This window comes from Nerophis lumbriciformis, linkage group LG12 (genome assembly GCF_033978685.3).
Source record: "Nerophis lumbriciformis linkage group LG12, RoL_Nlum_v2.1, whole genome shotgun sequence".
NCBI classification, from domain to species: domain Eukaryota; kingdom Metazoa; phylum Chordata; class Actinopteri; order Syngnathiformes; family Syngnathidae; genus Nerophis; species Nerophis lumbriciformis.
Window position 1 is genome coordinate 7,241,717 of NC_084559.2, and position 16,621 is coordinate 7,258,337.

The 16,621-nt window shown below is 39.0% G+C and overlaps 1 protein-coding gene across 2 annotated transcripts; it reads right to left on the reverse strand.

The window, feature by feature from the left end:
* Positions 1-1,670: 1,670 nt before the first annotated feature.
* On the reverse strand, positions 1,671-15,973 carry lgi3 (leucine-rich repeat LGI family, member 3). Of its 2 annotated transcripts, none has more exons than XM_061985824.2 (9): positions 15,648-15,973; positions 13,430-13,501; positions 12,922-12,993; positions 6,731-6,802; positions 6,442-6,513; positions 6,188-6,357; positions 5,947-6,111; positions 5,767-5,857; positions 1,671-3,540 (listed from the first exon to the last, which is right to left on the reverse strand). In XM_061985824.2, exons 1-9 carry the CDS (start codon positions 15,845-15,847, stop codon positions 2,811-2,813), a joined length of 1,644 nt encoding a protein of 547 aa, XP_061841808.2. In that variant the 5' UTR covers positions 15,848-15,973; the 3' UTR covers positions 1,671-2,810. The 2 variants fall into 2 exon arrangements, with proteins under 2 accessions (XP_061841808.2, XP_061841809.2); XM_061985825.2 differs by lacking the exon at positions 15,648-15,973 and adding an exon at positions 13,685-13,826.
* Between the last annotated feature and the right edge of the window lie 648 nt (positions 15,974-16,621).

The window sequence follows — 16,621 nt, forward strand, 5'->3', positions numbered from 1 at the left end:
TTTTTTAATTAAAATGTCAAGATTAATCGTGTCAAATGCTTTTGTTAAGTCCATGACTACTGCGGCCGCACATTCTTTACCATCTATTGCATTGCTCATTTCCTCTCTTATTTTGATTAATGCTATCCATGTTGAGATATTTGCTCAGAATCCATATTGGTTCTTCAGGAGCGTTCCACTTTTGTTGATAAATATATCTAATCGGGTATTGAATAGTTTTTCCATGATTTTGGAGACTTGTAGAAGTAGTGGAACCGGTCTGTAGTTGGTAAACTGGTGTATGTCTCCATTCTTATAAATTGGTACGACTTTCGCAATTTTCATTTTGTCTGGGAATTTGCCGGTTAGAAATGATAGGTTACTGTTCATCATTTCTATATTTTTATTTAAGATGTCACATTCTTGTTATTTACTTAATTATTACATTTGTTTTAGCTGCTATCTGTGAAAAACTACTATTTAGTTGTTTATCCATCAGATAAATCCAATCCAATCCACTTTATGTATAAAGCACGTTTAAAAAAACTGAAGTTTCACAACATGCTGCGCAGAAGTTAAGACAAACATACGAGAAGAGTTAGTAATATAAAACATTTAACTATAAAAGTAATAAATACATCAGTGAAAATAAAATGGACTAAAATCCCACAACTTTAATGCTGGTTTAAAAGCCAAAGAGTAAAAATATATTTTAAGACGTGATTTAAAATTCATTAAAGAGGGAGCCGTTCGAACAGCAAGAAGGATATTGTTCCAAAGTTTTGGAGCCACAGCAGAAAATGCACCATCACCTCTGGATTTTAAACAGGTTTTTGGGGCCGACAAGAAGAAACTGATCAGCTGACCTTGTGGGGGTCTACATTTTTTAAAAGGTCTGACATATATTGTGGCGCTAATCCTTTAAGAGATTTAAAAACAAACAATATTTTGAAATGAATTCTAAAATGAACTGGGAGCCAGTGAAAGGATTCTAAAATGGGGGTAATGTGTTAAGGATTCTAAAATGGGGGTAATGTGTTAAGGATTGTAAAATGGGGGTAATGTGTTTAGTGGCAGTTAAAAGGCGAGCAGCAGCATTTTGGACTAACTGCAATCGAGCGAATGAGGCCTGCGTCATTCCAACGTAGAGAGAGTTGCAGGAGTCCAAACGTGATGAAATAAAAAGAATGTATTACGCGCTCAAAGACATTAAAAGATTAAACTGATACAACAACGATAACGTTTGTAGTTTTTAACTCAACGGACTTTTTAAATGTACTTTGTAGTTTACAAATCACAGGGTGTCAAACAACAAAATCCAAGCGTCCCATTCTCTTATCAGATGTTTCATTATACACGAACATAAAATAAAATGTATTCATGGATGAAGAAGTCAAAGAAAAACAAAGGATTTCTAAGACACGATAAAGCATGATTTATTTATACTTGCTTTATCCTTAAATGTACATTGCAGCAGGGAAATCATGCATATTAAAATGATAATATTAAAGTACTTATGGAGGAATACGATATTAATGATATCAGTAAACTATCCTTGTTTGTATGCTTGTTTTAAATTAAGAGGTCCAAAATAAAGAAATATTGTTGTGAGAACACTAAAGCACAAAATAATTGTTATTCATGCAAATACATGAAAAATGTATAGAATAAATACAAACATATAAAATGTAATTAGTGCTGCAGATAATGCATGTCATTACTGCAAAACAAAACATAGTTTAGAAAAATAACACTGTCTATAAATGTTTACATGTAGTCCAATATTTTAAATGCTGCACTGATAGTTATATTTTCTTTCCAAAAATCTTTTATTTTTTATTTTATACATGTAAAACAATCAATCGATCATTTTGACCAGGTGTCAAACATTACTATTCAGTATCTTTTTGAAATACACATACATTTCAATAGCGATGAGCAAATGACGCCTCAGTGAGCGGTTGGCACACTCACTGGCTGTATTGACCTTGAACTGACACTTTGTTTGCTGTTTCATAAAGGCATTATCTGCTGCTTTAAAAAAGTCACTATATTTGACCTGAAAATGAAATTACTGTAGGAAATGTCGGAATGTTCCCTTTTTCTAATTCCATTTATAGAGATGATTACGACCAATACTGATGGCAAACACGGAACGCCACTCCGCCGACTTCTCTCAGTGCAAGCGGTCACTTGTGAGCCAAAAGTAAGTGTTTCCTGATAAAACACAGTTTGCCACTTCTGGGTCAAATGACACATCTGTACTGGTCACATGTTTTTTCCCAAATGAACACACACGTCAAGGGACACATACTCTTGGTGTTTCCCAAATGAACACACACGTCAAGGGACACATAGTCTTAGTGTTTCCTAAATCAACACAAATGTCAAGGGACACATACTCTTGGTGTTTCCTAAATGAACGCACACGTCAAGGGACACAGTCTTGGTGTTTCCTAAATGAACACACACGTCAAGGGACACAGTCCTGGTGTTTCCTAAATGAATACACACGTCAAGGGACACATACTTTTAGTGTTTCCTAAATGAACACACATGTCAAAGGACACATACTCTTGGTGTTTGGTAATGCCTCAGTATGGTTGGATCCATCGCCACATGGAGGAATGTACCTAACAAGGAAGCTATATACAGTACAGTATACAGAAGCGCTGAGTTATTTATTACATGATTCATTTCAGATTGGAAGGGATAGTTCCTAAAATACACTTTCTTCAAAAATGTTGAATTAATCATTAACAACATCAACTGTCACAAAATAAGTGTACAACCTTTCCTATTGTTGTCATTAGTTGGGCACATGTGTATTTCTACTTGGCGCTGAGGTCCAGCAGCAGGTGCTGATAGGCCAAAGAGTTCCCCTTGAAGCTGGCAGCCAACATAATGTCCTTATTGTCGACCGACAGCAAACTGAAGCCTCTCGGTGCTCTCATGTTCAGTTCTTGGAAGGGATGGAAGCGCTGAGTGAGATGGTCCCATAAGTACACTCTGGAGAAAGAGAAATCACTCCCAAGGATGAGGTAGTGACGCAGACCTACTGTGAAAGGATACACGAGCATGGAGCCACGAGAGGGAAGAGCCTGGATCTCTATGAAACGCTGCCCTTCCCAGCGGAGGATCTTTGAGTCCCCTATGAAGCGCGTGAGGCAAAGGTAAAGAACCTTCCTCACCCAAAAGTGCTTAACCATCTGCACGTCAGCTTGCTCTGTGATTTGGGAGAAGAAAGCAAACTGCTTGTGCCCTGGGTTCCACAGATAAATCAGTGGCGATTGAGTAGCACTGGAGAGGATGAGGTGAGGCTTTCCTCCGACATCCAGGAACTCCACATGGGTGTCACGATGCCAAGGATGGAGGGACTGATGGGAGTAAAAACCGTTGCTGTTCCAGCGGTAAATGCTGGTGGAACCAGCCTTAGAACCGTCCGCGACTACAAAGTACCATTCGCCATCCAGCTGGAAGGTCTCCACGAAGTTGGGCTTCCTTACACGAGTTGTGTCGATGTTTTGGATCTTCACAAAGCGCTGCGGGTCCTCTTCCCACCTGCAGTTTGAAGACAACGGAACTAAAAATACAATTCCATCTGATGAGAAACAGACACATCAACACTGGTTAATGCAGAGGTGTCCAAGCTACGGCCCGCCTGTGTCTTAATCTGGCCCATTTAATTGTTGTATTATCTTAATTAATTTAATTGTTGTATTATCTTAATGCAGAGGTGTCCAAGCTACGGCCCGCCAGTGTCTTCATCTGGCCCATTTAATTGTTGTATTATCTTAATTAATTTAATTGTTGTATTATCTTAATGCAGAGGTGTCCAAGCTACGGCCCACCAGTGTCTTAATTCTTGTATTATCTTACCTTAAGGGTGTCGTGCAACTTTTTGAGAATTGTGCCTATTATTTACAATTCTTCTGTGAAAGAAGAACAAGGGGCGTGGTGTGATGCCAGGGGGACCTGGTGCGACCATGGGGAACATGCTTTATCAGTATCATGCATCAAACCCCACTTCCAAATGCTGTGCACTACAAAATGTGCTCATTTAATTTGTAGCCATTATTCCTGACTTAATATTAACAATGTTGTTATTATATATATATATTAAGCTATAGATGTCCCTGTTATTTAGCAACGTTTGCTGGCGTTATCAAGATTCAGTATATGCTGTTGAGCCTATAAGAGATGTATTCATCTAGTTTATTAATACTATTAAGGATTTTTTCATGATGCTAACAAATATCCCCAAAGACGCTATAATTCAGTCATCTGTGTGGAATAAAGCACTTGGCTTTCCTGCACAACAACAACTAAGCTTTTAGTTTCTCTTATGAAAATTGAGAAAGAAAATATGATGTATTCGACCAACAATTACAATATTTAATACTTGGACTGAATATGACGTTAGTTTATTTGCGTGTTTGTTCTTTCAATTCTGACTGAAAAAAATACATGCAATGCATCCAATTTTAAACTTTGTTATCTAATAATGCAACACATTTTGTATTATCATACATTTAAAACTGTTCTTGTCAAAATAAAAATAAATACTTAAAAATCTGATTGACTTATGGTTTCAAAAAAAATTATCTTTCAAATTATATGTAAAAAACAAACCCTAGGCAATTTTGTGATATATGAGGCAATTATAGAATAATGAACCCGAGATGTATTTTGATTTCAATACTTTGGCTTTCCTGCACAACAACAACAAAGCTTTTAGTTTCTCTTATGAAAATCGCGAAAGAAAATTTGATGTATTTAGACCAACAATTACAATATTTGTTAGTTTATTTGCATATTCAGACCTTCGTAGTTAGGTCCTGAGTAGTCCTGAGTTCAATCCCGGGCTCTGGATCTTTCTGTGTGGAGTTTGCATGTTCTCCCCGTGACTGCGTGGGTTCTACTCCGGGTACTCCGGCTGCCTCCCACCTCCAAAGACATGCACCTGGGGATAGGCCCCTCCCACCTCCAAAGACATGCACCTGGGGATAGGTTGATTGGCAACACTAAATGGTCCCTAGTGTGTGAATGTTGTCTGTCTATCTGTGTTGGCCCTGCGATGAGGTGGCGACTTGTCCAGGGTGTACCCCGCCTCCCGCCCGATTGTAGCTGAGATAGGTTCCAGCACCCCCCACGACCCCGAAGGGAATAAGCGGTAGAAAATGGATGGATGGATGGATGTACCTTCGTAGTTATATTTAGGCATAGCAACCACAAAAGAACACAAACTAATATGATCTCTTATCCTTTCTTTACGTTTAATTCTGCTATCAAACACTACTAACATAGTAGAGAATAAACTCAATTGCATCACAGAAAGTTTCTCAAACAAATCAAATGTTACAACAAACATTTTACAAAGTGATTGCTGCAGACACAAGTGGTCCAATTGTAATTCCGTAAGATGATGAAAGTGATATTTTTTAAGAGCCATTTCCTTCCATGCACTTTTGTTTTCCCCCTGACTTTATTACCTTTATGAACCAACTATTTCGGGACTCTGTGAAAGCTCTTTCCATCTCTCTATTTGAACGATTGAAACACCCAAAAACAGAACAGCGATATGGCATTTTCTCCCAAAACTCTACACCCGCCCTCACTTGTTTTATTGCTACGCTCAAGCTGCTTGACCATCGTGTGAATTAAGGCACGAAAAAGAAAAAGGGATGTCACGTCATATGCAACCCAGCTATTAAGAGTGTCTACATTGCTGTAAGCAGTTTGCAAACCTGAGTAAACGATGACACCAATAATTGCTGAAAAGCTTACTTGTAGATATGAGATCCACCAAAAAGTTGTGCCACAACCATGTACAGCGTCTTGTCTATCACCACCGGTTTGCAGTACACGGCTGAGTGAGCTGCACAGACATCAGACATAAAAAGGCACAAAGACCATTTTAAATGACACAAAAAAACCGGTTTGTATGCATATGTAGCAATGACTTACAGCTAATGTTACGAAAAGTCCTAAAGACCATCTCGACATGATCCCACATGTACAGAGTGCAGAAACCTGAATCAGGTTGGGCAAAGGTCACAAAGTGATCGCCACTGAACTCGTAAGACTCCACTGACACAGAGTGGAACGGGAACATTTCGTAAACAGCAAAATCTAGCGCAGGAAAAATACAGAAAAAAAGCAAATGATTATCATGACGTCTTTACATTTCAACTGTTAAACCTCAAACCTGCGCTGATGCAGTTAAAGTCTCGTGGGGCCAGATCGTGGATTCTGCGTCCCTGGAATTCAAACGGGCTGGCACAGTAGATGGGAGGAACAGAAGTGTTGGTCTTTTCTATCCAATCCACTAACCACTTGATTTTACAGTCACAGCGGAGGGAGTTTCCCCTGAGGTCCCTGAAAAGTGGCCACAGAACACATAAACGGATGTTCTTATGACGGCTCCACAGTACATGAAACTATCACAGGTCCAACACTTACAAATCTGTGAGGATATCTAGATGTTGAACTAGATCTCTAGGCAGATGCTGCAGGTTGTTGTTTGAGAGGGATCTGGGAAAAAAGCCATTTTTTAAAATTGAGATTGTTTTTTTGGATGTCATTAAATATTCTCTTGGTTTGAACGATCTAAACCAGAAATAATCGTACACATGTTATTATATTTACTATACAGTAGTTACAAAAACAGCTATAACTACTTAACTTGTACTGGGGGAAATATTTAGATGAAAACATGTGTGTGTATTTTCATTTTTGCTGGGATACTTACAAATGAGTCAGAGATTTCAATCCACGAAAGGTAAACTGTGAGAGAGTCTGGATCTCATTATTCTCAATAAATCTGTTTGGGGGGGGAAAAGTCACTCATGAAAACAACGCACTTGAGATTTACTTATCAAGCTTTGACAAAAGGTTTAGGTTTAGAATTGAACAACTCAGGTTTCAGATTACGATGCGAAAATGCAGAGCATTATTTTTGTAATTTATTACGCCAGCCTAATCTACTGTTTTATTTTTGTAAGTGGCTCACAGGAAAAATAGTTTGTGATCAAATGAGGCTTCTGCAGTTTTTGTTTTGCCTATCAGTAAGCAGTTTTTTCCCCATGCGTTCATTTATTTGCAAATGCATTTGGACCACCACAAATAGATTTGTTCTTCTCGCTCATAAACACATTATTGTATAACACAATCTCACCATATATATAATATCATATTATGTGGCCATTGTAAATTTGGAAATAATGTGCATCAATGAAAGACTTTCTCTTTCTTTCTAAATGTATTCCTTCTTTCCATTTGGACAGAAAAAAAAATGCATTCAATTGCATATCTTCTCATCTTTATCATCTAATATTGCAGCAAATCTTGTATTATCATTTATTTAAAACTGTTCTGATCAAAATAAAATTAAATACTTAAATGTCTGCTTGAGTTATGATTTCAAAGAAAATTATATTTCAAATTATATGTAAAAAAAACATAAAAATCAAATGCCTGGGCAATTTTATAATATTATAATACAACCCTGAAAGAGTGGTGACAACTGGAGAGACAGTTGACAGCCCGGAAAGACGGCAAGCGGGGCAGGGAGGAGTAGCATCCCAAGCTGCAGCTCCCATATAACGCTGCGAAAAACCCTGAAGACACATAAGACCAAACTAGGCTGCCTGAGGAAACCCGTGGTGCAAGGCACAGGGTTAGTACCTTGTACGGCCCTGATGACACGGAGGAGGACCCAGGCCCCGACACTCCCCACAGTGCCTGGAACCTCCAAGCACCACCCCGGGGCAGACCGTCAGAGGGGGGACGCGTGGCGTGGAGCGCTACCTGGACACAAGTCGAGGGACTGATCACCCTCGGCTGGGTCGCCCGGGAGACCGTCTTTGATTAAGACCCGAAACACCCTATGACCCCGGGAGAATCACTGATGATGTGTCCAGGTTGCACCGTGAGGTGTATTATGAAACCACACACATACATACATACATATGTGTGTGTGTATATATATATATATACCGTATATATAATATATATATATATATATATATATACACATACAGGTAAAAGCCAGTAAATTAGAATATTTTGAAAAACTTGATTTATTTCAGTAATTGCATTCAAAAGGTGTAACTTGTACATTATATTTATTCATTGCACACAGACTGATGCATTCAAATGTTTATTTCATTTAATTTTGATGATTTGAAGTGGCAACAAATGAAAATCCAAAATTCCGTGTGTCACAAAATTAGAATATTACTTAAGGCTAATACAAAAAAGGGATTTTTAGAAATGTTGGCCAACTGAAAAGTATGAAAATGAAAAATATGAGCATGTACAATACTCAATACTTGGTTGGAGCTCCTTTTGCCTCAATTACTGCGTTAATGCGGCGTGGCATGGAGTCGATGAGTTTCTGGCACTGCTCAGGTGTTATGAGAGCCCAGGTTGCTCTGATAGTGGCCTTCAACTCTTCTGCGTTTTTGGGTCTGGCATTCTGCATCTTCCTTTTCACAATACCCCACAGATTTGCTATGGGGCTAAGGTCAGGGGAGTTGGCGGGCCAATTTAGAACAGAAATACCATGGTCCGTAAACCAGGCACGGGTAGATTTTGCGCTGTGTGCAGGCGCCAAGTCCTGTTGGAACTTGAAATCTCCATCTCCATAGAGCAGGTCAGCAGCAGGAAGCATGAAGTGCTCTAAAACTTGCTGGTAGACGGCTGCGTTGACCCTGGATCTCAGGAAACAGAGTGGACCGACACCAGCAGATGACATGGCACCCCAAACCATCACTGATGGTGGAAACTTTACACTAGACTTCAGGCAACGTGGATCCTGTGCCTCTCCTGTCTTCCTCCAGACTCTGGGACCTCGATTTCCAAAGGAAATGCAAAATTTGCATGGTTGGGTGATGGTTTGGGGTGCCATGTCATCTGCTAAATTGGCCCGCCAACTCCCCTGACCTTAGCCCCATAGAAAATCTGTGGGGTATTGTGAAAAGGAAGATGCAGAATGCCAGACCCAAAAACGCAGAAGAGTTGAAGGCCACTATCAGAGCAACCTGGGCTCTCATAACACCTGAGCAGTGCCAGAAACTCATCGACTCCATGCCACGCCGCATTAACGCAGTAATTGAGGCAAAAGGAGCTCCAACCAAGTATTGAGTATTGTACATGCTCATATTTTTCATTTTCATACTTTTCAGTTGGCCAACATTTCTAAAAATCCCTTTTTTGTATTAGCCTTAAGTAATATTCTAATTTTGTGACACACGGAATTTTGGATTTTCATTTGTTGCCACTTCAAATCATCAAAATTAAATGAAATAAACATTTGAATGCATCAGTCTGTGTGCAATGAATAAATATAATGTACAAGTTACACCTTTTAAATGCAATTACTGAAATAAATCAAGTTTTTCAAAATATTCTAATTTACTGGCTTTTACCTGTATATATATATTACACATATATATATACACATGTATATATATACACATATATATACACATATATATATACATATATACATACATATATACATATATATATACACATATATATATATATATATACATACATATACATATACACATACATATATATATATATATACATATACATATATACATATATATATATACATATATACACATATGTGAATGTGAATGTTGTCTGTCTATCTGTGTTGGCCCTGCGATGAGGTGGCGACTTGTCCAGGGTGTACCCCGCCTTCCGCTCGATTGTAGCTGAGATAGGCTCCAGCGCCCCCCGCGACCCCAATGGGAATAAGCGGTAGAAAATGGATGGATGGATGGATATATATATACACATGTATACATATATACATACATACATATATACATACATACATATATATATACATACATATATATATATATATATATATATATATACATACATATATATATATATATATATATATATATATATATATATATATATATATGTGTGTGTTTGTTTTTTGATACTTTTCAAAATAAAGGGTACCACAAACAATTTCATTATTGAATTTATTTTAACAGAAAATCTTATGATACATTAAACAAGATAGTAAACATACTAGACAACTTCTGTTTTAGTAGTAAGTAAGTGAACGGGTTATAAAGCTGTTAATTTGGCTGCTGACAAAGTCATTAACATTTTGTGTCATTTCCCATTGTATCATTTTGGCAAAATGATGAGGGACAAGCATGAATTGATTATTATTCTACTTGTTTATTTAACATTAATATCTGGTTACCTCCTGTTTTAACATTTTCCATCTAAACTTGTCTTGAGATGTAATAAGCAATTATTATTCCGTTGTTTGATACTACAAATTTGGGTATCGCTCTGATACCAAGTAGTTACATGGTCATACATTCGTCAAATCCTCCTGTGTCTACAGACATATTTCCTGGCTTTATAAACAATAAAAAAGACAAAAGATTTTGTGATTGTAAAAAGTAATGATTGTAGTATTGACTACGTACAACTCTTGTACTTGGTATCGTTACAGTCAATGTTGGTGTAGATCCAGTCCTTTGTTTACATTCAGGAGAGCTAGCTTGCTGTTAGCGGTTAGCTATTGTTTCCTCCTACGGTGTGTAGTGAAGCTTGTTTAACTATTCCTCGTCATGAAGTGATAATGATACTTGTCAGAAATGTAGTTTATTGGTCTCCATGGAGGCAAGGATAAGTGGTTTAGAAGTAGCTAAAACATTGTGTGGATGGACGTTAGCCACTAGCTAGTAGCTAGCCACTAGACTATTTGAGATTTCATTTGATTTCTTTTAAATGCCTCGCAATCGACTGACACACCCGCCGCGATCGACTGGTAGCTCGCGATCAATCTAATTGGCACCACTGCTCTAGAATTTCACAGGCTTTTTTGTGATTTTCTTGGCCCAAAATGCCTGAATTTGCGGCATCTTCTTCAGAAAATTGCAGCAAAATGCAATAACATTGAAACAACTTGTGATTTTTGAGAATTGGTTGTTATTTTTTTAAATGTTCCTTGTCACCTTAACCTCAACAAGCACATAATTACAAGAAAAATTGGAAAAAACATACTGCATTGATGTTTTACTCATTTTATACCGCACAGACTAAAAAGTAGTCACGAGATGGCAGTAAAAGTACATACTCATGGCTCATTGTAAAATGTTTGTTTTAATTCCTTAGAACTAATATTTGTATTAACAGAAAGAAACTTATGTAATAGTTTATTTGGTGCTCTGACGCAGCTCACACACGGTTTCAGACATTCTTTGTGTTTGTTTTACGCTTGAAAAATGTCCACTTTAAACATTTTTGTTTGTTACAACACATTTACCCGGCATGTTAAGAGCATTTGTGAACTGTTAAAAGCATTCTGTAGCGCACATTGTTGTTGATGAATGAGAGACGATAAGTTATTATCATCACACTTCAACATCTCTAATAGGTAAATTGCTTTTTGCCAGGTCAGCATTGTAAATGACAACATGTTCCTCATTTCCTTATCCTGGATAAATAAAAGTGAAGTAAATCTATAAATAGGAAGTGAGGATGCTGGTGTGTGATCTGACTTTACCCAGAAGGCTTAGTGCTGTAGACAGGAAGTGGAAGCAGGTCTGAACTACGCAGGAGAGTAAAAATGTTGCAACAAAAAGTTGATATATTGTTACATTTTCTTGAAGAAACAAACAAACGTTTTAATAACCAGTTGACGTGCGTGTTTAGAGACTAATTAATTTGGCGAAAATGACACTGATTGGCCAAAAGTTTTGATCAGGACACAAAATCCTGGAGAGAGTGACTTATGTCTCTGGCCCAGCATGGGAACATTACATCTTATCACCAATTATGTCCATTGGAGGATCACGTCATTTATCTGAAATGTCCAGGTGGTTGTTCAGTATCAAATCAAATCAACTTTTTATGAGAAAGAAGGATTCCATGAACATTCTCAGCAGGCAGCACTGAACATGTGATTTCTCCAGGAGAATATTCATCTTTATCACCCTGTTTACATTTGCATCATGACAGGATTCATGGTCACTTTTTATTACAGATTCCTCTACTGCAGAGGTGCCAAAGTCATTTGAGCTCAGGGGCCGCATTGAGGAAAATCTATTCCCAAGTGGTAAAATCATGGCATGATAACTTCAAAGTAAAGACAACTCCAGGTTGTTTTCTTTGTTTTACTTTGGCCAAAAATAGAACGAGCAGAGTTATCTCACCTTCTGAGTAGCCCCTGTTTTACTAAGGGTTTCTAATGTTGTAGAATAAATATTACAGTTCAACATTTCTGTCAATGAAGATTTGCTTCAGCCTGCGACAGTCATTTTACCATCAATCAATCACCGACTTAAACAAGTGGAAAAACTTATTGGGGTGTTACCATTTAGTGGTCAATTGTACGGAATATGTACTTCACTGTGCAGTCTACTAATAAAAGTTCCAATCAATCAATAGTAGACTAGTATAGCTAATATAGACACTCACGTCATGTGTTGCCTTCATTATAACACTTATATACGGCTTTTCATTTTTTGCGGCTCCAGACAGATTTGTTTTTTGGTCCAATATGGCTCTTTCAACATTTTGCCGACCCCGCCTTAGACTATCAATCTGATGAACTCTGAAATAACTCTGAAACTAATTAGTCAATGGGAAAGTACTTACTCATGCTCACCTCATCTTTTTGCTTTGCTCTATTCACCACTGCACTATTATTGCTTAGCCTTGTATATATTAGGTAAATACTTCTTTATCATATTAGTGATTCCTTTTTTTTTTTTTTTACAATGAACAACCAAGTACAACGTACCAAGTCAAATTCCTTGTGTTTTAACATATTTGGCCAATAAAGCTGATTCCGGTATTTTTCAAGTCAGATGGCATTTTTGTCGTGACATCACATCCTCAGTCAGTGTACCTTTTACAACATTGAAGGTACTTGCTGTTACTCACAGGTACTGCAGATGAGAGAGACCTGCAAATGCATCGTCAGAAATTGTGGTGAATGTGTTGGAGTTTAATAGCCTGCAGACAAAATGAAAATGATGTGATTTTTTTTGCAGTTTTGTTACAATGCACAAACTCCATCCACGCACGGTGGAATATGACTGTAATTATTATTATTATTATACAATAGAGGACAACAAGTCGTCTATTCAATTCAATCCACTGAGCCATCAATGGATTCCAAAATATTAGGATGGATTGAATGACAAGTTGGAGCAAACAAATGCAGACTTGCACACAATAATGAGAGCCACATTGATGACAAACAGACTTTTGTCAGAGCACAATGGAGGGAGTCAGTTGGAGACGACACCGACACTCTACTCGCATTACTGCTACGTCACCACTCTTTTTAATCACCATTCATTTCAAGTTGCAAGTATTACAAACAATTAACTATTAACGGATATTGAAAAATGAACAAAGTGATGTTTGCTGTGGTCAGAATACTCACAAGAATTGAAGCATGTGAAGGTGTGAGAACGCTCCCTCGGGGATTGTGGTCAATGCTGCGTTTACCATCGTCCTGCGCAGTAAAACAAGGATAGGTGTTAGCATAAGTCCGGGCCGTCTCAAGTGTTTGTTTTTAAATCAAATAAACCTGACCCCAAAAAAACTACATCGTAAAAATGGGGAAAATTGAGCAAATAAGCACAAAGTAAAGAGAAGAGACTGAAATGTAGATGCTAATAATCAATAGTTGTTTAACCTTCCATCCATCCATTTTGTACTGTTTGTCCCTTTTGGGGTCACAGGGGTGCAGGAGCCTATGCCAGCTGCACTTGGTTGGAAGGCAGGTTACACTCTGGACAAGTCGCCAACTCATCACAGTTGTTGAACATTTCTACAAAATTAAACAAATATGTAAAAACATCAATGTAGTAGAAATAGCTTAGCTATCCTTGACTGGGAATGGGTACCTTTCAAATGTAATTGGATACTGTACCAATTGCTGCTACCTGGAAACCAATTTGTGCTGCTTTTGTGTGTGTTCAAATGTGTTAGTACATGTTATTGTTGAAAAAAAAAAAAAAAAACTTTTTGTTTTTATTTAACATTCAACCAGCTGAGCTGGACTGTTCAGTTGTTAGATTGTTTTCTTACACTTCTGTGTCTCATTTGCAAGTGCTGTACTGTACTAAGTAGACTTGTACTAAGTAGACTTGGTATGCAGTTGCAATTCTAAGACGTTAGATGGCAGAAGTGTACAAAATGTTGCCTTAATCAGATGAAAGTCTTTGCTATTAAGTCTTTTCATTTTCCATCCATCCATCCATTTGCTACCGCTTAATCCCTTCGGGGTCGCTGGAGCCTATCTCAGCTACAATCGGGCAGAAGGCGGGGTACACCCTGGACAAGTCGCCACCTCATCACAGGGCTCTTTTAATTTTAAGTATTGTATTTATTACACACTAGCTGTTTAATTGTAACGTGCATCCTCTGTGTTTTATTAAAATCACTTTTGCTAATTGGTAGCATGTCTAAGGCAAATCCAATGTAAATTAGCATCAAGCTAGCACATTTTGAAAAACAGTCCCCCTGTACTTTTGAGCTTCTTCTTGCTTTGTTGCATAGAAAATTGCAACATTACCCTGAAGCTCTGAGTACTTGTTTACCGGCCAAGTGCTTGAGCCGTTGCTAAAGCTGCAACCCGACGTGACGTAACACACAAAGTATCGAACAAAATATGGCACTGTTTCATTCATGTGAATGGATACCTGGTAGTACCAATGGACTATGGTACCTATAAAAGTCATGAATCTAACATACGCTCTGATACAGATTGTACTGACTCTACAAGTGTGATGTCATAATAGCATTAAAGGTAAAAAGTGTTTCAATCCCAATAGAATTGTAGAATGGTTAAGATATTAAACTGTTTCTTTTGTCCTTGTAGTTTAAATGTCAAAAAGATTTAGGTATTTTTTTTACAATTTTACAGGGTCGGCCGACTCTTGTCCAGGGTCTTCCACCCGAGTGCAGCTGGGATAGGCTCCAGCCGCCCCCTGCGACTCCGAATTGATATCTCAACCAGGGGCAGCACGGTGGAGCAGGTGTTAGTGCGTGTGCCTCACAATAAGAAGGTCCTGGGTTTAATTCCCGGGCTCTGGGTCTTTCTGTGTGGAGTTTGCATGTTCTCATTGCATTATGACTGCGTGGGTTCTACTCCGGCTTCCTCCCACCTCCAAAGACATGCACCTGGGGATAGGCCCCTCCCACCCCCAAAGACATGCACCTGGGAATAGGCCCCTCCCACCTCCAGAGACATGCACCTGGGGATAGGCCCCTCCCACCTCCAAAGACATGCACCTGGGGATAGGCCCCTCCCACCTCCAAAGACATGCACCTGGGGATAGGCCCCTCCCACCTCCAGAGACATGCACCTGGGGATAGGCCCCTCCCACCTCCAAAGACATGCACCTGGGGATAGGCCCCTCCCACCTCCAGAGACATGCACCTGGGGATAGGCCCCTCCCACCTCCAAAGACATGCACCTGGGGATAGGTTGATTGGCTACATTAAATAGTCCCGAGTGTGTGAATGTTGTCTGTGTGTGTTGGCCCTTTGATGAGGTGGCGACTTGTCCAGGGTGTACCCCGCCTGAATGCAGAAAGCTAATCTAATGCTATTGCGCTGACAACAACAAAATGTTGTATAAGTGCAAAACTCACAGAGAAATGATCCCCGGTGGGAAGGTCTTTGGTATGGCCTTGGTATCCACACAGAAGGCACTGTCTTTGGTGCACGAGCAGGTCGCAGGACAACGTGGCATCTTGGAGGCCTTTTTTGTGTTGGAGGATCCTGGCTGGGCGAGAGAGAGACACAGAGCCACCAAGTAGATCAGACGGAACCATTTCGGTCCAAAGTCCATCTTTCAGGAGGAAAAGAAAAAGGCAGGCAGTTGGAGCAGCAGAGCAGACGATGAACACACAAGCCTGAGACCAATGTCGAGAGCAGAGTTGAGAGAAAGGGAAGGGTGAGGGAGAGGAGCAGGGAAGAGGTTTCTCTGCAGATTCAGCGGATCTGTGCTGTGTGCTCCAACAGAGATTTAAAGGCAGGAATGATGAGAAAGGATGTTTCTTGCTTGCACATGAAGCATGAAGGCAGCGCCACTGACACTCAATTATTTACCATCACTCTCAGACGGAGGGCTAAGAGCTGCAAGTATCAGTTTAGTTCATGGTATTAAAACCACATTTGATTGGAAAACAAATCAGAATCCACTTGCCAGCAAGCTAAATTCAGCATTAGTAAAAGAGCTTAGGCAAACATCCAAATGCATGCCCAGCGAGCCTCACTGCTGCAGCCAAGAGATTATTCATCACAATCACAATCACAAACACTTTAGTAATCCCACAGAGTTTCAGCACAATCCCATTCAAGATCAGACAAACATTACAGGGAGACATAATAGGATCAAACATTACAGGGAGACAGAACAGGATCGAACATTACAAGGAGACAGAACAGGATCAAACATTACAGGGAGACAGAACAGGATCAAACATTACAGGGAGACAGAACAGGATCAAACATTACAGGGAGACAGAACAGGATCAAACATTACAGGGAGACAGAACAGGATCAAACATTACAGGGAGACAGAACAGGATCAAACATTACAGGGAGACAGAACAGGATCAAA